Source organism: Arachis hypogaea, chromosome 17, assembly GCF_003086295.3.
Source record: "Arachis hypogaea cultivar Tifrunner chromosome 17, arahy.Tifrunner.gnm2.J5K5, whole genome shotgun sequence".
Lineage (NCBI taxonomy): Eukaryota > Viridiplantae > Streptophyta > Magnoliopsida > Fabales > Fabaceae > Arachis > Arachis hypogaea.
In genome coordinates, this window is record NC_092052.1 from 127,282,601 (window position 1) to 127,303,102 (window position 20,502).

At 37.4% G+C, this 20,502-nt stretch overlaps 1 protein-coding gene and 1 non-coding gene across 2 annotated transcripts; both read left to right on the plus strand.

The window, feature by feature from the left end:
* Positions 1 to 221: 221 nt before the first annotated feature.
* On the plus strand, positions 222 to 1,031 carry LOC140180754 (uncharacterized). Its single transcript, XM_072222046.1, has one exon. The coding sequence runs from the start codon at positions 222 to 224 to the stop codon at positions 1,029 to 1,031; it is 810 nt and encodes a 269-aa protein (XP_072078147.1).
* Positions 1,032 to 18,012: 16,981 nt separating this feature from the next.
* Positions 18,013 to 18,120, plus strand: LOC112767684 (small nucleolar RNA R71). The gene has a single exon (XR_003185126.1). It is a non-coding gene; the product is annotated as a small nucleolar RNA R71 (small nucleolar RNA).
* Positions 18,121 to 20,502: the final 2,382 nt, after the last annotated feature.

Sequence of the window (20,502 nt, forward strand, 5' to 3'; positions counted from 1 at the left end):
GGAAAAAGGAAGGCAGAGGAAGCAATAGCAATAGAGATTGAAGATGGAGGAGCTCTAACAAAGAAACAATACACCACACTAAAAGCGGCAGAGGCTGTCACACAGCCTTGCCAAAACCAATGAGGCTGATAAGTTAGAACTGTCGAGAGCTTGGGAACCCATGGGCAGTTAGAGCATTAAATAAGCTCTTGAGACAAAAAGTTTTTGACCTTATCTTTTTAATGGAGACAAGGAAAAAAGCTTATGAGTTTAGTAGATTGAGAAGAAGAGAAGGACTTGAAAATGTGATAGGAGTGGATTGTGAAGGAGAAGAAAGGAGCAGATCAGGCGGGCTTGCAGTGTTAACGGGAAATACAATATTAGCAGAGATTGCATCTATGTCACAAAACCACATAGATATGATAATCAACACAAAGGAGAACAATGACAAATGGAGGGCCACAGGTTTTTATGGTTGTCCAGAAGCTGCAAACAAACACAAATCCTGGGAGCTTTTTAACTCACTCAGTCATGCCTACAACATGCCATGGATGATTTTTGGAGACTTCAACCAAGTTTTACAACAAGGAGACAAGCATGGAGGATTACCAGTCACATACACACAAACTAGAGGTTTTCAAGAAGCACTACAAATTAATGAACTTTTAGATCTTGAGTTTGTAGGTCATGCTTTTACTTGGTCAAACAATCAAGGAGGGAATTCAAATGTACAAGAGAGGTTGGACAGAGCAATTGCAAACATAGACTGGAAGGAAGCTTTCCTACACGCAATTGTACAACACCTTCAACGGTATAGGTCTGATCACTGCCCCATTTTGGTGGACTTGCAAGGAAAGATAGAAAGAAAAAGGAGAGGGCACATTTTCATATTTGAAGAAGTTTGGTTGGGAAATGAAGGTTGCACAGAGGTTGTTAAGAGAACCTGGATCCTAGACAGCCAGTCAATGGAAGAGAAAATAACAAATTGCAGCAGAACTTTAGAGGAATGGGGCAAGGAGAACTTTGGACACATCCCAAGAATGATAAAATAAAAAAAAGAGTTAGAAGAGCTCCAACATCTCCCACAAACTGAAAAAGTCATCGAGGCAGCTAGCAAAATACAAGAGGAAATGGATAATTTATTGAAACAAGAGGAGGTTTAATGGGCCCAAAGATCCAGAGCAACGTGGCTGAAAGCTGGAGACCGCAACACAAAGTTTTTTCACTAAAAGGCATCTCAGAGAAAAAGAAGAAACAGAATAGACAAGATATCAGATGATGCAGGAGTGATTTATGAAGAGGATGAAAGAATTGAGAAAGTCATGACCAACTATTTTGAGAGGCTTTTTAGAACAGAAAATACTGAAGGAATTGAAGAAGTCACAAAGGTAGTGTGACAAACCCAAATTTTGTGGTTTATTTTGTGTTGAATTTAAGGGATTTTATCAACTTATCTCACACTTATTCACTAAAATAGCATGGTTTTGTAAACTCTCCCTAATTTGTGCTTAAGAGTGAAAACATGCTTTTTAGACCTTAAAATTATTAAATTTAATTCACTTTAATTCTATTCTATACCTTGATAAGTTTGTTTGAGTGATTTAAGGTTTTGAAGGCAAGAATGGCTTGAAAGAAATGGAAGAAAAGCATGCAAAGTGGGAGAACTCATGAAGAAATGAAGGAATTGCTAAGCTGTCAATCATCACCTCTTTGTACTAAATCGATCATAACTTGAGCTATAGAGGTCCAAATGAGGCGGTTTCAGTTGCGTTGGAAAGCTAACATCCGGGGCTTCAAAATGATATGCACTTTTCCATAGTTTCCTTGCAGTTAGGTGATGTGTACGCGTCGCCCATGTGTGCACGTCGCAGGATCAGCGTGACTCACTTAAAGGCAACACATGACCAGCGATTTTTGAAGCATTTTGGGCCCAATCCAACCCATTTCTGATGCTATTGAACCAAGGATTGAAGGGAGAATGAACCAAGTAGTCATAGTAGAGTTTTTATCATATTTTAGGTTAGAATTCTAGAGAGAGAAGCTCTCCCTTCTCTCTAGAACTTAGGGTAGTTTAAGTCATATTTTCTTAAATCCAATTTTTAATTATTGTTTTTAGTTCAACTATCTTTATATTTTGTTGTTCTATTGTCTTAATCTTCTTAGTTTTTCTTGTTGATTTCTTTATGTTGCTATTTTTACTTTCATGAACCCTTGTTAGATTTTTATTTTCTTTCAATGCAATTTTATGTTTCCATGTCTTTTTATGTTTATCTTAATTGCTATCGTTGGTTTGTTGTTTGTATTAGTTATGGGTTTCATTAATTCTTGCATTTTGTGATGTTTACTTTTATTGCATTCTAGGTGTTTGATAAAATATTTTCACTAGTTATAGAGTAGTTCCACACTCTTGGCTTAGGCTAAGGGAATTGAGTGACCTTGAGTCATTGGGTCTCATTGAATTGGTGATTTGAGAACTCTTAGTAGCCAATTTGATACCCATTAACACTAGCCTACTACTAAGTCAATTAGTAACTAGGTTGGGACTTATGGGTTGATGTTGATCAAACTTATTTGACTTACTTCAAGCATAGAAGTAGACTTGATGGGTTGGTCCTCATAATTGTCAATGTATGGTTATTAGACAAGGATGATGATCTCAATTTCCATGCCTTAGCCAAGAGTTCTTTTCCTTTCCTTTATTAGTTAATTATCATTTACTTTCTTGTCATTTACTTTTCTTGTCAATTGCCAAATCGAACCCCCCTGTTCCTTCATAGCCAATAATTGAGCACTTCATTACAATTCCTTGTGAGACGATCCGAAGTTTAAATACTCTCGATTATTTTATTGGAGTTTGTACTTGTGACAAACAAATTAAAACTTTGATAGAGAATTATTAGTTGGTTTGGGACTATGCTTACAACAAAGTTCTTTTTCTATTGATGAAATTTTAGACCAACGATAATTCTCACATCAAGTTTTTGGCGCCGTTGCCGGAAAATTGCAATGGTGTTATATTATTGGCTATTGTGAATATGTGAATATTGTGAATATGTTTGCCTTTTTTCTTGTTTGTTAGTTTTTGTTAGGTTTAGAACTTTGTTGCTTATTTTTGTTAGCTTTTGTTTTTATTTGTCACTATGAATTCTCACCCTTTTGGCTCTGAGTGTGGTTACAACTATGTTGTAGGAGATGGAAACTACAATGACAACATGCATCAAGGATAGAACAATCAAAGATGGGAGGAGTCTCAAGGAATTGATCAACCTTCTTGGCAATAACCTTCCTAAATGTGCTATGAGCAAGAGCCATTCCACGATGCATACCAATCCAATGGCTATGGTGGACCTCCTTGTGATTATCAACAACCACCACCATATGCCGATGAACCCCCTCCTCAATATAGCCATCAACCATCATACTCACAAGCCCCATACCACCAAACACCACCATATGACCCTAACCCATATCTACCATACCAACCACCTTGTGATCCATATGAACCATACTTAGAACCACCACAATTCCAACCCCAATACCCTCAAGAACCACCACCTCTATACTATTCTTACCAAGATGAATCACCTCTCATGTATGAGAACTTTCAACCACAAGAGGAATACCCCTTTCCACCACAACCCTCCATGGAAGAATATCCATGTCCATCAATCCAAGAGCAATATAATCCTACCTATGTTAGTCAAGTGGAACAAGAGTCATGGGATCATCTCAAGGAAGCAATGGATCGGTTTCAAGCAGTCATCCGTCAAAAGGAGCAAGAGGAAGCCCAAAGGATGAACGAAGCTATCGAGGCTAACCTTGCCAAAGTTAAAGCCAACTTGGACTCATGGGATTCATACCGTAGACAAAGCATCTCCACAGATGAATGTGAGAAATCAACCGAAGAGTAGAGCATGAAGGAGATTTTAGAATCCCAACATGAGGACAAAGAGATGGGGTATGTCTTGCAACAAGTGGAGGAGGAAGAGATCGTTGAAGAAGAAGAAGTGGTTGAAGACCTAGGAGAAGTTGAACAAGAGGTGGATTTCAAGCTTGAGAATACTCCCACACCAAGTAATGTTGTTGATGATTTTGTGAAAGTTGTTGAACATTCTTCCATTGAGCATGAATTCGATGTGGAGGAGGATTTTACAACCTCCTAGGCATATTGTGGAAGATGGAAGATTAGAAGAGGTTGAGCAAGCGACAAGTTATACCATTGAAGATAATTCCACACCAACTAATGTGCTATTTGAGATTGTTGAACCTTCCTCATTGTGTTGTGAAATTGATGATGAGGAAGCTATACCACAACCTCCAACACATGACTTGAACAATGAGAAATGTATAGAAGAAGTTGGTGAGCAAGGAATTGAAATTGAAGAAGCTTGCCAAGAGGTGGAGGTAGTCAAAGAAGAGCACAAGGGAGTGGAACTTGCAAGATCATTGGGACCACCCCTTCATTAGAGCTCTTTGTGAATTGAAGAGTAAGGGAGAGTTGTGTAGTGGTTGGCAAAATGATGTTAGGCTCATTAAGGTTGAACCCTCAAGGCATAGGTACCATGGTTGGAGGAATGCTAAATTGTATGGATCTAGGAGGAGAATTTGGTACTCTAATGAGAATTCTATGTGCTTACCACCCGAATAGAACAATGATGACAATTAGAAGACGGGTGTGAAAATAAGATATAGGATCCCGGATCACAACATGAAGACCAATTTTGGGAGCTCATATCTTGGGAAGAACTTCACCCAAGTTTGGTGAATTCGGTTGGAAATTCTAACAACCGTTTGAGAAGCAAGCATCCTTAGAAGTTCAAGGACCAATACAAGCATAAACCACCTTGACAAGGAGCCTTCCAATTGTCCAACTTAAGGACAATAAATAAAAGTGCTAGGTGGGAGACACCCCACTAGGGTAAACTCTTTCCATTCTCTTGTAGATAAATTTAATGGATGAATTGAGTTGCCATTGTAGGTAGTTTTTTCCCCTTATTTTCTATACCCTTGTACATATTGCTTTGATTGATAGGTTTCTTGTTGGATTCATGTTTTGATTTAGAATAGTTGTTTTTGAATTGCATTTTTCTTGAAGTGCAAGTTTTGTTTGCGTTGTTTTTAAAAATTTTTCAAAAACTGAATAGATTTTTTGTTGAATTTAAATTTTGGTGGGATTAGAGTTATACATAGTGTAAGGAGTACTTTAAATTCTGTTTTTAAGCTTCTTTAAAAGGGGGGGGGGCGTTCCACGCGTAAGCGTGGACGACGCGTATGCGTCACTGGTCTTTTTCACACACCCACGCGTGAGCGTGGATGACGCGCATGCGTCATATGTTGAAGTTGGAACTCCTGGTAGAAAAACCAGAGAGTTGCGCTGGTACTGTGCAGATTTCATGCACGGAGCACAATTGCTCTCCACGCGTAGGCGTGGACAACGATCACGCGTCAGTCGCTCTTTTTGCCATCCATGCGTGTGCGTCGCCAAGGCGTACGCGTCACTTGGCCTTCCTGCTTCTCGCTCGTACGCGTCGCCCACGCGCGCGCGTCACTTTTGCGCCCTGTTTCTCCCCTGTTTCTTCTCCTTTCTTCTTCTTTCTTCTTCCTTCTGTTCTCTTTTCTTCTTCTCTCTTCTTCCTTTCTTACTTTCTTCTTCTCTAAAATTTCACTTCTTATTTTTCTTATTTTTCATTTTCTTTTGTATGTTGCATTTGCTTATTTTCATCCATTGCATTTTAAATTTTTTTTGTAGCTTGTTCTTATTTTCTAAGTTTTTTATTTTAATATTGGTGTTGAATTTTCCTACTCAATTGTTGAGAATTTCTTGGATTATTTTGGTGCTTCTTGACTTGTTTGATATTGTTGGGTGACGAAACTTTTAAATCAATGCTTAATCTTTGATGACTCTTGCATCCTTTGTGCATTGATATGAACTCATATTGTCTTTCATGACCCACTCTTTCCTATTTGAAATTGATGATTCTGAGTGCTCTCTTCATATCATTTACTTATGCTTTGACTTTACTCTTACATCAAGTGTTAGTTGATATGCTCTTGCCTATATTGCTCTCTCACTTATATATTGTAGCTACCATATACTTGAGAACCCTACTCTTATTTGGAATTATCCACTGCCTATGTTCTATTTGTTTTGATATCTTTGCTCATAGGCTTATTCTTCTTCCTTTTTCTCTCCTTTTAGGCTGGCCACCGAGAGGAAAAGGGAAAAGCTTCTAAATGGGACAACAAATAAGTCCCTCCGTACAACCTTTTGAAGGAGCTCATCAGTTGTAGCAACCCATCCACCTTGCTCTTCTTTGCATGCACCGAGGACGGTGCAACCTTCAAGTGTGGGGAGGTCGAGGACCGACCTCCGTGGGTAACAATTTCCTTTTCCAACACCAATGCTTAATTTTCTTTGTTAAATAGTTGTTGCATTGCATGGTAAATTGCATGATAGTTAGAATTTGTACATATTTTACCACTTCTTTCTTATTAGGACTACTTGGTTAGAGTGATGATTTCCTTTCCAAAAAAACTGTTTTAGGGCACCCTACCAATTTGAATGAAATTTTTTTTTTGTTGAACTTGCTTGAAGGAATTAATTTTGGAACATGATTTTTTAGCTAAGAACACATAAGCATGTGAGTTTGGGCCCAATTGTGTGGTTACATCATATAACCACTTATTTCCATTCTTTTGTGTATTATTCTCTCTCTATGATTGTAATCCTTGATTTGTTTGATTCTTTATTTTTATTATTTCGTGTATGAATGCATTTATATGATTGAGGCCTTTATTTCATTTGAGCTCACTTACCCAAATGGCCTTACCTTTTATTTACCATTGTTATCCCACTTTGAGCCTATGCTAAACCCTTTTTTGTTCTTAATTTTAACACATCACTATCCCTAAGTGAAAAATAATAAATGTCCTTAATTTAGATCTTTGATTAGCTTAGGCTAGTGAGAGTATGTATCAATTAGATAAGGAAAATTTGGGAATATTGGTTGGGATAAAAGAGTGCTTTTGTATTTTTATTGAAAATATTGGGAATTGGGTACATACTCATGCATTGAATGTTTAAACCATATGTATTGATGCTCTTGTATATATTTTAGCTTGGAAAGAAAAAAATGATAAAGAAAAAGAAAAAAAATATAAAAAGAAAAAAATAAAATAGAAAAAGAAAAAAGAACCAATAAAAAAGGGAGAAAAATACCCCAAAATAAGGTAATAATAACAATGCATATGGAATGTGAATTGAAGAGAATGCATGAGTATGTGAAAAAGTGGGAATCATGGGTAGCTAGGTGGTATATTAGAATTGTATAGGTTGTTATATGTGTTTGGTGAGAGCCTATGTTAGTCAAAGATGCAAATTTTAAGCTCACTTAGCCATATATATATCCTTACCTTTATCCTAACCCCATTACAACCTATGAATAAGTTCTCATGATAAATGTATGCATGCATTGAATAATTGTTGATTGTTAGATGAAAAACAAATATTGAAAAGCATGATTAGAGGATAATTGAGTGAATTAACCCTATACATTTGAGCGACTAGAGCGGATACACTTCTGATAAGGGTTTGATGCTCAATTTCTTGTTCCCGGCTTTCATGAGCTTTCTTCTTGCAAGTCTACTTGTAATTTATTTTGAGATTTGAATTGGTGGAATTCATGAATCATCATGCTATGTGAGCCCAACATGCTTATATATGTTCTTGGAGATTGATTCATTTTTAACCAAGTAGGTAGAAGCATTTTGCATTTAGTTGCATTCATATAGATAGATTGCATTAAATAAATGTTCATATCCCTTTTTCTTGTCCTTTTTTATTCTTAGCATGAGGACATGCTTGGTATAAGTGTGAGAAAGTTTGATAAACCCCAATTTTGTGGTTTATCTTGTGTTGAATTTAGGAGATTTTATCAACTTATCTCACACTTATTCACTAAAATAGCATGGTTTTGTAAACTCTCCCTAATTTGTGCTTAAGAGTGAAAACATGCTTTTTAGGCCTTAAAATTGTTAAATTTAATTCATTTTAATTCTATTCGATGCCTTGATATGTTTGTTTGAGTGATTTAAGGTTTTGAAGGCAAGAATGGCTTGAATTAAATGGAAGAAAAGCATGCAAAGTGGGAGAACTCATGAAGAAATGAAGGAATTGCTAAGCTATCAATCCTGACCTCTTCGTACTAAATCGATCATAACTTGAGCTACAGAGGTTCAAATGAGGAGGTTCCAGTTGCATTGGAAAGCTAACATCCAGAGTTTCAAAATGATATGCAATTTGCCATAGTTGCCTTGCAGTTAGGTGACACGTACGCGTCACCCATGCATGCGCGTCGCAGATTTAGCGTGACTCACTTAAAGGCAACACGTGACCAGCGATTTTTGAAGCATTTTGGGCCCAATCCAACCTATTTCTGATGCTATTGAACCAGGGATTGAAGGAAAAATGAACCAAGTAGTCATATTAGAATTTTCATTATATTTTAGGTTAGAATTCTAAAGAGAGAAGGGACTTCTCTCTAGAATTTAGGGTAGTTTAGGTCAAATTTTCTTAGATTCAATTTTTCATTCTTGTTGATTTCTTTATGTTGCTATTTTTATTTTCATGAACCCTTGTTGGATTTTTATTTTCTTTCAATGCAATTTTATGTTTCTATGTCTTTTTATGTTGATCTTAATTGCTATTGTTGGTTTCTTGTTTGTGTTAGTTATGGGTTTCATTAATTCTTTCATTTTGTGATGTTTATTTTTATTGCACTCTAGGTGTTTGATAAAATATTTACACTAGTTATAGAGTAGTTCCACACTCTTGGCCTAGACTAAGGGAATTGGGTGACCTTGAGTCATTGGGTCTCATTGAATTGGTGATTTGAGAACCCTTAGTGGTCAATTTGATACCCATTAACACTAGCCTACTACTAAGTCAATTAGAAGCTAGGTTGGGACTTATGGGTTGATGTTGATCAAGCCTATTTGACTTACTTCAAGTATAGAAGTAGACTTGATGGGTTGGTCCCTCATAATTGTCAATGTATGGTTGTTAGACAAGGATGGTGATCTCAATTTCAGTGCCTTAGCCAAGAGTTCTTTTCCTTTCCTTTATTAGTTAATTATCATTTACTTTCTTGTCATTTACTTTTCTTGTCAATTGCAAAATCAAATCCCCCTTGTTCCTTTATAACCAATAATTGAGCACTTCATTGCAATTTCTTGTGAGACGACCCGAGGTTTAAATTGTACAGCCTTCAAATTGTGCAGCCTTCAAAGCATATGGTTGGGAAGAAACAAATTGATATTCGAAGGAGAAGACACCTCATCGGAATTGGCAGCGAGAAGGCGCAGGGAATCTTCGCTAAAGCTGAGGCTATGTTGGTGCCATCACACAAGCCAAATTGGGAAGTTCCACCGGATAACCAAAGCACGACATTCTGGATAGCTCCCCAACCAGGTAGGTACAAATTAAATGTGGACGCTGCTATTGTTAATGAATATAGAAGTAGTGCAGGAGCCATTATTAGAGATGAAGATGGAGTGTGTATAGGAGCAGCCACATTGGAGATTGATTCATCACTTTCAATTAGGGAGGCTGAGGCCATGACCTTGTTTTTGGGCCTAAAATTTGCTCTACAATGTTGTTTTTTTTTTTTGATAGAAATTGAAAGTGATAATATAGAAATTGTAAAGGGCTTTTTTGGTAGTCAGGCACAAGGAGATCATTTTGGTCTTATAACTTCTAATTGCAAAACTCTTTTAAATTGTTTTAGGTTTTACCAAATCTCACATGTTAAGAGAAATGGAAATTTATTAGCCCACACTTTAGCTAATCTAGCTCTTACCAAACCAAATATGGTATGGCTGGAAGAGATGCCTTTGGAAATATATAATATGGTCTATAAAGACATCTTAAGCCTTAACTGTTAATACAAAGTTTAATCCCATTCAAAAAAAAAGCGAAAGTAGTTGATGGAACACCTTGAGTCTAAGATAAAGGTGGTATTCGTGATTGAATTTATTGAAATAATGTCAAGCAATGTGACAAAAAAAAGCCACAAATTTGGCATTGAGGTCGAGATAAATTACCAAAGAAACATCCTCTTCTAGAGAATCGATCTCCTCTACCTTTTCTTCCACTATATCCTCTTCCAAAAATTGCAAATGAAGGGAAAGAACTCTGAGTGAGATTGGCTTGAATCATAAATTGATCAGTCTTGTGAAAACTTTCAATCATATTATCAAATATCAAATTTTGTGTTTCAACGTCACACAAACTAAACATCTCATGTTTGGAGTTAACTGTGTGAATGATCAATTGTTAATATTCATTAATGATTTTGATCTTATAAATGTAGTATGAGGTAGTGAGACACAGTTTTTTTTTTATTGTCTTTAGTTGTGTTTTGAACTATTTAACTCTATAAGTTGTTTATTTAGTAAAATATTTCTCTATTTTACTCCAAATTTGATAGCTATAAACATAATTTACCATTTTGTTTTTGAAGACAGAATCCATAGAAGCAAGTAGTCATGATTAAAGATTATAATTATCTTGAAGCCATTATTTATATTGTGAAGAATCAAAACCTGGTGATGTGAGGATTTATGCCGGTCTAGAATTTCTCAAAACAATTGAATCACTTCGTTGCAAGCATAGTCTAGACCAACAATGGATTCTCCATCAAAGTTTAGTTTGGTTGTCACAAATTCAACCTAATAAAAATGATCGAGAGTATTACTCCCGGGTCGTTCTCCCTAGGAATCACAATCGAGTGCTCAATTATTGGTTATGAGTTTCACAAAGATGGGTTGATAAAGAAGCAAGAAATTAAATAGCAAGAAATTAAAAAAAAAAACAACTAAAGATACTAAAGAGGCATTCATGTCAATGGAAACAAGATTAACTAACAACTCTAGATCACCAATATAAATTGGGTATCAATGACTCAAGAGTACCTAACTTCTCTTTCCAAGCCAAGAATGCTCAAAAACTTCTCTAAAACTAAGCCAAACATTTTATCAAACACTTGGTGTGCATAAAAAAGAAAAGCATATTAAATTGCAAGAAATATAAAATCTAAACTACCAAATGCAAGAAAATAACAATAATAACTCAAGCAAGCAAGAAAAGAACATAAAATATCAAATTGCATTAAATGAAATTAACAGTAACAAGAATGTTCATAAACTAAAAAGTGGTTCAAATGAGAAATTAACAAGATAAACTAAGGAAATTAAGGCAATAAAACATGGAAAGGTAAAAGAAACTAGATGAAAATAAGAATTAAAATCTAAATCTAAGATGAAATTAAACTAAGAACTCTAATTCTAGAGAGAAGAGGGATCTTCTCTCTCTAGAAAACTACCCTAAGATATGTTTCTACACTAATCTAATTGCTCCCCCTTTGTTCCCTCTTGAATTCTACATCAAATAGCTTCAGAAATGAGTTAGATTTAAGCCTGGATGAGCTCAAAAATCACCCCAGCGTGTTCCTTTAATGAGGTCACGTGACAAGTGTCACGCGTACGCGTGGGTGACACGTGCACGTTGGTGCACGAAATTGTGATCTCCAGGCTCGAACAAATCCTGGTAATGGCTCCAAAGCTTGGTGCTCTGATCTTAATTCATGATTGTCACAACTTCGATACAACTAACCAGCAAGTGCACTGGGTCGTCCAAGTAATACCTTACGTGAGTAAGGGTCGAATCCCACGGAGATTGTTGGTATGAAGCAAGCTATGGTCACCTTGTAAATCTCGGTCAGGCAGATATAAATTGATAATTGTGTTTTCGAATAATAATTAATAAAATAGAGGTAGAGATACTTATGTAATTCATTGGTAGGAATTTCAGATAAGCGAATGGAGATGCTTTTTGTTCCTCTGAACCTCTGCTTTCCTGCTATCTTCATCCAATCTGTCTTACTCCTTTCCATGGCTGGCTGTATGCAAGGGCATCACCGTTGTCAGTGGCTACATCCCCTCCTCCCAGTGAATAATATGCTCACGCACCCTGTCACGGCACGGCTATTCATCTGTCGGTTCTCGATCATGCTGGAATAGGATTCACCCTCCTTTTGCGTCTGTCACTAACGCCCAGCACTCGCGAGTTTGAAGCTCGTCACAGTCATTCAATCATTGAATCCTACTCAGAATACCACAGACAAGGTTTAGACTTTCTGGATTCTCTCGAATGCCGCCATCATTCTAGCTTACGCCACGAAGATTCCGGTTAGGAGATCTAAGAGATATTCATTCTAGCTTATTTCATGTAGAACGGAAGTGTTTGTCAGGCACGCGCTCATAAGGGAGAAGGATGATGAGCGTCACACATAATCATCACCTTCATCATGTTCTTGGGTGCGAATGGATATCTTAGAAGCGAAATAAGAAGAATTGAATAGAAAACAGTAGTACTTGCATTAATCTTTGAGGAACAGCAGAGCTCCACACCTTAATCTATGGAGTGTAGAAACTCTACCGTTAAAAATACATAAGTGAAAGGTCCAGGCATGGCCGAGATGGCCAGCCCCCTAAAACGTGATCAAAGGATCGTAAGGTAATCCAAAGATGATCAAAAGATGCCTAATACAATAGTAAAAGGTCCTATTTATAATAAACTAGCTACTAGGGTTTACATGAGTAAGTAATTGATGCATAAATCCACTTCCAGGGCCCACTTGGTGTGTGTTTGGGCTGAGCCTGAGTGTTGCACGTGCAGAGGCCATTTGTGGAGTTGAACGCCAGTATTTGTGCCAGTTTGGGCGTTCAACTCTGGTTTTGGATCCTTTTCTGGCGCTGGACGCTAGATTTGGGCAGAGAGCTGGCGTTGAACGCCAGTTTACGTCGTCTATTCTTGGCCAAAGTATGGACTATTATATATTGCTCGAAAGATCTGGATGTCTACTTTCCAACGCAATTAGAATCGCGCCATTTCGAGTTCTGTAGCTCCAGAAAATCCACTTTGAGTGTAGGGAGGTCAGAATCCAACAGCATCAGCAGTCCTTCTTCAACCTCTGAATCTGATTTCTGCTCAAGTCCCTCAATTTCAGCCAGAAAATACCTGAAATCACAGAAAAACACACAAACTTATAGTAAAGTCCAGAAATGTGAATTTAACATAAAAACTAAAGAAAACATCCCTAAAAGTAACTAGATCCTACTAAAAACATACTAAAAACAATGCCAAAAAGCGTATAAATTATCCGCTCATCACAACACCAAACTTAAATTGTTGCTTGTCCCCAAGCAACTGAAAATCAAATAGGATAAAAAGAAGAGAATATACTATAAATTCCAAACTATCAATGAAACATAGCTCCAATCATATGAGCGAGACTTATAGCTTTTTGCCTCTTGAATAGTTTTGGCATCTCACTTTATCCATTGAGGTTCAGAATGATTGGCATCTATAGGAACTTCAGATTTCGAATAGATTTATTGATTCTCCTAGTTCAGTATGATGATTCTTGAACACAGCTTCTTTATGAGTCTTGGCCGTGGCCCTAAGCACTTTGTTTTCCAGTATTACCACCGGATACATAAATGCCACAGACACATAATTGGGTGAACCTTTTCAGATTGTGACTCAGCTTTGCTAAAGTCCCCAATTAGAGGTGTCCAGGGTTCTTAAGCACACTCTTTTTTTTTTTTGCTTTGGACCTTGACTTTAACCGCTCAGTCTCAAGTTTTCACTTGACACCTACACGCCACAAGCACATGGTTAGGGACAGCTTGGTTTAGCCGCTTAGACCAGGATTTTATTCCTTTAGGCCCTCCTATCCACTGATGCTCAAAGCCTTGGGATCCTTTTTATTTGCCCTTGCCTTTTGGTTTTAAGGGTTATTGGCTTTTTCTGCTTGCTTTTTCTTTTTCTTTCTATTTTTTTTTATTTTTTTTGCCCCCTTTTTTTTTCTGCAAGCTTTGTTTTTTTTTGCTGCTTTTTCTTGCTTCAAGAATCATTTTTATGATTTTTCAGATTATCAAATAACATGTCTCCTAGTCATCATTCTTTCAAGAGCCAACATATTTAACATTCTTAAACAACAACTTCAAAAGACATATGCACTGTTCAAGCATTCATTCAGAAAACAAGAAGCATTGTCACCACATCAATATAATTAAGCTAAGTTCAAGGATAAATTCGAAACTCATGTACTTCTTGTTCTTTTGAATTAAAACATTTTTCATTTAAGAGAGGTGATGGATTCATAGGACATTCATAACTTTAAGACAAAGTTACTAACTACTAATGATCATGTAATGAAGACACAAACATCGATAAGCACATAATATAGAAAACGAAAAACAGAGAAAGCAAGAACAAGGAATGAATCCACCTTAGTGATGGTGGTGTTTCCTTCTTGAGGAACCAATGATGTCCTTGAGCTCTTCTATGTCTCTTCCTTGTCTTTGTTGCTCCTCCCTCATTGCTTTTTGATCTTCTCTTATTTCATGAAGCATGATGGAGTGCTCTTGATGTTCCACCCTTAGTTGTCCCATATTGGAACTCAATTCTCCTAGGGAGGTGTTGATTTGCTCCCAATAATTTTGTGGAGGAAAGTGCATTCGAGGCATCTCCGGGATCTCATGGAAATGAGCTTCTTGCGCCTCTTGAGCTCCATGACTGGGCTCTCTTGCTTGCTCCATCTTTTTCTTAGTGATGGGCTTTTCCTCTTTAATGAGGATATCTCCCTCTATGTCAATCCCAGCTGAATTGCATAGGTGGCAAATGAGGTGAGGAAAGGCTAACCTTGCCATGGTGGAGGACTTGTCAGCCACCTTGTAGAGTTCTTGAGGTATAATCTCATGAACTTCCACCTCTTCTCCAATCATGATGCTATGGATCATGATGGCCCGGTCTATAGTAACTTCAGACCGGTTGCTAGTGGGAATGATTGAGCATTGAATAAACTCCAACCATCCTCTAGCTATAGGCTTGAGGTCCAATCTTCTTAGTTGAACCGGCTTGCCTTTGGAGTCAATCTTCCATTGAGCTCCTTCTACACATATGTCCATAAGGACTTGGTCCAACCTTTGATCAAAGTTGACTCTCCTTGTGTAGGGGCGTGCGTTCTCTTCCATGTATGGCAAGTTGAACGCCAACCTCACATTCTCCGGACTAAAATCTAAGTATTTCCCCCGAACCATTGTAACATAGTTCTTTGGGTCCGGGTTCTTACTTTGATCATGGTTCTTGGTAATCCATGCATTGGCATAGAACTCTTGAACCATTAGGATGCCGACTTGTTGGATGGGATTTGTTATAACTTCCCAACCTCTTCTTTGAATTTCATGTCGGATCTCCGGATACTCATTTCTTTTGAGTTTAAAAGGGACCACAGGGATCACCTTCTTCTTGGCCACAACATCATAGAAGTGGTCTTGATGGGCTTTGGAGATGAACCTTTCCATCTCCTATGACTCGGATGTGGAAGCTTTTATCTTCCCTTTCCCTCTTCTAGAGGATTCTCTGGTCTTAGGTGCCATCAATGGTAATGGAAAAACAAAAAAGCTATGCTTTTACCACACCAAACTTAGAATATTGCTCGCCCTCGAGCAATAAACAAAAGAATAGAAGAAGAAAAAGAAGAAATATGGAGAGGGAGAGGGAGATGTGGTTTCGGCCAAGGAGAGTGTAGAGGGGTGTGTTGTGTGAATTTGAAGGTAGGTGGAGTTTATGAGGTAGGTTTATGGGGAAGAGGAGATGGATGTGAGTGGTGAAGGTTTAGTGGGAAAGAGAGATTGAGGTGATTGGTGAGGGGTTTTTGGGTAAGAGTGTTTATGGGATTGTGTGAAAGAGAGTGGTGAGAAGAAGTGAGTGGAGGTAGGTGGGGATCCTGTGGGGTCCACAGATCCTGAGTGGATCCTGTGGGGTCCACAGATCCTGAGGTGTTCAAGGAATTCCATCCCTGCACCCATTAGGCATGTAAAAATGCCTTTGTATCCAACTCTGGGCGTTCAGCGCCAGGTTGGTGGCCATTTTGGGCGTTCAACGCCCATTTGTGTGCCATTTCTGGCGTTGAACGCCAGAACCATGCCTGTTCTGGCGTTCAGCGCCCAGAAGCTGCCTATTTTGGGCGTTCAGCGCCAGAACCATGCTCTGTTCTGGCGCTGAACGCCAGACAGATGCTCCTCCAGGGTGTAATTTTTCTTTTGCTGTTTTTGATTCCGTTTTCAATTTTTCTATTTATTTTGTGACTCCACATGATCATGAACCTAAGAAAACATGAAAAACAATAAAAATAAGAATTAGATAAACATTGGGTTGCCTCCCAACAAGCGCTTCTTTAATGTCAATAGCTTGACAGTGGGCTCTCATGGAGCCTCACAGATGTGCAGAGCTTTGTTGGGACTCTCCAATACCAAACTTAGAGTTTGGATATGGGAGTTCAACACCAAACTTAGAGTTTGGTTGTGGCCTCCCAACACCAAACTTAGAGTTTGACTGTGGGGTCTTTGGTTGACTCTGCTTGGAGAGAAGCTTTTCCTGCTTCCTCTCCATGGTTGCAGAGGGAGATCCTTGAGTTTTGAATACAAGGGAGTTCTCATTCCATTGAAGGACTATTTCACCTCTGTCAACATCAATCACAGCTCTTGATGTGGCCAGGAAAGGTCTTCCTAGGATGATGGATTCATCCTCTTCCTTTCCAGTATCCAGGACTATGAAATCAGTAGGTATGTAAAGGCCCTCAACCTTTACTAATACATCTTCTACTTGTCCATAAGCCTGTCTTCTTGAGCTGTCTGCCATCTCTAGTGAGATTTTAGCAGCTTGCACCCCATAGATTCCCAGTTTCTCTATTACAGAGAGGGGCATGAGGTTTATTCCTGAACCAAGGTCACACAGAGCCTTAAAGAGCATGGTGCCTATGGTACAGGGTATTATGAACTTTCCAGGATCCTGTCTCTTCTGAGGCAATGTCAGTTGATCCAGATCACTTAGTTCATTGATGAACAAGGGAGGTTCAACTTCCCAAGCATCAATGCCAAACAATTTGGCATTCAGCTTCATGATTGCACCAAGAAACTTGGCAGTTTGCTCTTCAGTAACATCCTCATTCTCTTCAGAAGAGGGATACTCATCAGAGCTCATGAAGGGCATAAGGAGGTTCAATGGGATCTCTTATAGTCTCTAGATGAGCCTCAGAGTCCTTTGGTTCCTCAGAGGGAAGCTCCTTATTGATCACTGGACGTCCCAGGAGGTCCTCCTCCTTGGGATTCACATCCTCTCCTTTCCTCAGAGGTTCAGCCATGGCGCTTATGTCAATGGCCTTGCACTCTCCTTTTGGGTTCTCTTCTGTATTGCTTGGGAGAGTACTATGAGGGATTTCAGTGATCCTTTTACTCAGCTGGCCCACTTGTGCTTCCAGATTTCTAATGGAAGACCTTGTTTCATTCATGAAACTTACAGTGGCCTTAGATAGATCAGAGACTAGATTTGCTAAATTAGAAGCATTTTGTTCAGAGTTCTCTGTCTGTTGCTGAGTTGAGTTGATGATGGAAAGGCTTGCTATTGCTAAACCTGTTTCTTCCACCATTATTAAAGCCTTGTTGGGGCTTTTGATCCTTCCATGAGAAATTTGGATGATTTCTCCATGTTGAGTTATAGGTGTTTCCATGAGGTTCACCTAAGTAATTTACCTCTGCTATTGCAGGGTTCTCAGGATCATAAGCTTCTTCTTCAGAAGAAGCCTCTTGAGTACTGTTGGATGCAGCTTGCATTCCATGCAGACTCTGAGAAATCATATTGACTTGCTGAGTCAATATTTTGTTCTGAGCCAATATGGCATTCAGAGTATCAACTTCAAGAACTCCATTCTTCATAGGCGTCCCATTACTCACAGGATTCCTTTCAGAAGTGTACATGAACTGGTTATTAGCAACCATGTCAATGAGTTCTTGAGCTTCTGCAGGCGTTTTCTTTAGGTGAATGGATCCACCTGCAGAGGTGTCCAGTGACATCTTTGATAGCTCAGATAAACCATCATAGAATAAATCCAGGATGGTCCATTCTGAAAGCATGTCAGAAGGACACTTTTTGGTCAACTGTTTGTATCTTTCCCAAGCTTCATAGAGGGATTCACCTTCTTTCTGTCTGAAGGTTTGAACATCAGCTCTAAGCTTGCTCAGCTTTTGAGGAGGAAAGTACTTGGCTAAGAAAGCCGTGACCAACTTATCCCAAGAGTTCAGGCTGTCTTTGGGTTGAGAATCCAACCATAATCTAGCTCTGTCTCTTACAGCAAAGGGGAAAAGCATGAGCCTGTAGACTTCAGGATTTACTCCATTAGTCTTAACAGTATCACATATCTGCAAGAATTCAGTTAAGAACTGAAAAGGATCTTCAGATGGAAGTCCATGAAACTTGCAGTTCTGCTGCATCAGAGAAACTAATTGAGGTTTCAGCTCAAAGTTGTTTGCTCCAATGGCAGGAATGGAGATGCTTCTTCCATGTAAATTGGAATTAGGTGCAGTAAAGTCACCAAGCATCCTCCTTGCATTATTATTATTTTCGGCTGCCATCTCCTCTGCCTGTTCGAAAATTTCTGAAAGGTTATCTCTGGATTGTTGTATTTTAGCTTCTCTTAATTTTCTCTTCAGAGTCCTTTCAGGTTCTGGATCTGCTTCCACAAGAATGTTCTTATCCTTGCTCCTGCTCATATGACAAGGAAGAATGGACAGAAAAATGATAATAATAATAGAGATCCTTTATACCACAGTATAGGGATCCCTTTGTGAGTGGAAGAGAAGGGGGAGACAAAGAATGTGATGTAAGGGAAGAAATGCAACTGTATGAATGGAAGAGATGTGAGATGAGATGTTAGGATATGAATGAATAAATAGAATAGAATGAGAGAGAAGGAGGGAATTTTCGAAAATTATTTTTGAAAAGGAGTTAGTGATTTTTGAAAATGGTTTTTGAAAAATTGTTAGTAATTTTCGAAAATTAAGTTTTAAAAATTAAAATAATTAATAAATTAAAAAGAAATTTTGAAAAAGGGGAGAGATATTTTCGAAAATTAGAAAGGGAGAATTAGTTAGGTGGTTTTGAAAAAGTTAAGAAACAAACAAAAAGTTAGTTAGTTAGTTGAAACAAATTTTGAGAACCAATTTTTGAAAAGATAAGTAGTTAGGAGGTTAGGAAAGATATTTTGAAAAGATATTTGAAAAAGATAAGATGAGAAGATATTTTTGAAAAGATATGATAGAAATTAGTTTTGAAAAAGATTTGATTTTTAAAATCACAATTAATGACTTGATTCATAAGAAATCACAAGATATGATTCTAGAACTTAAAGTTTAAATCTTTCTTAACAAGCAAGTAACAAACTTTAAATTTTTGAATCAAAACATTAATTGATTATGTTATTTTCGAAAATTATGATATAAAATAAGAAAAAGATTTTTGAAAAATATTTTTGGAATTTTCGAAAATAACTAAGAATTTTGAAAAAGATTTGATTTTTGAAAAAGATTTTGAAAAAGATAAGATTGTCAAATTGAAAATTTGATTTGACTCATTGGCAACAACTTGATTTTTAAAAATTTTTGAAAAAGTCAACTCAAATTTTCGAATTTGATGAGAGAAAAAGGGAAAGATATTTTTTTGATTTTTGAATTTTTATGATGAGAGAGAAAAACACAAAAAAAATGCAATGCATGAAATTTTTAGATCAAAACATGTGATGCATGCAAGAATGCTATGAATGTCAAGATGAACACCAAGAACACTTTGAATGTCATGATGAACATCAAGAACATATTTTTGAAAAATTTTTAATGCAAAGAAAACATGCAAGACACCAAACTTAGAATTCTTTAATGCTTACGCACTAAGAATTCAAGAATGCATATGATAAACATGAAAAGACACAAAACAAAAAATCATCAAGATCAAACAAGAAGACTTACCAAGAACAACTTGAAGATCATGAAGAACACTATGAATGCATGAAATTTTCGAAATATGCAAGATGCACATGCAATTGACACCAAACTTATGATTTGACTCAAGACTCAAACAAGAAACACAAAATATTTTTGATTTTTATGATTTTCTAATTTTTTTTGTATTTTTATTTTATATTTTTCGAAAATAGTTTTGAAAAAAGAAAAATAAGGATTCCAAAATTTTTAATATGAATTCCAGGAATCTTGCATTCTTAGTCTAAAGCTTCAGTCCAGGAATTAGACATGGCTCACTAGCCAGCCAAGCTTTCAAAGAAAGTTCCAGTCCAAAACACTAGACATGGCCAATGGCCAGCCAAGCTTCAGCATTTAACACCAGAGTATATTGATCTTGATAACAAATTGCTGCTCATCATTTACCAAGCATGTAACTTACCTCTGATAGTTTGGAAGCCTCAGTCCAAAAGATTTTAGACATGGCTTTACAGCCAGCCAGGCTTCACATGCTTCATGAAACACTAGAATTCATTCTTAAAAATCTTGAATAAAATTTTTGAAAACATTTTTAATAATAATATATTTTTTTTTCGAAAACAGATG

What these genes read in the sequence shown, in the direction of transcription:
- LOC140180754 (XM_072222046.1), top strand. Translation starts at nt 222, where the DNA reads ATGGAGACAAGGAAAAAAGCTTATGAGTTTAGTAGATTGAGAAGAAGA.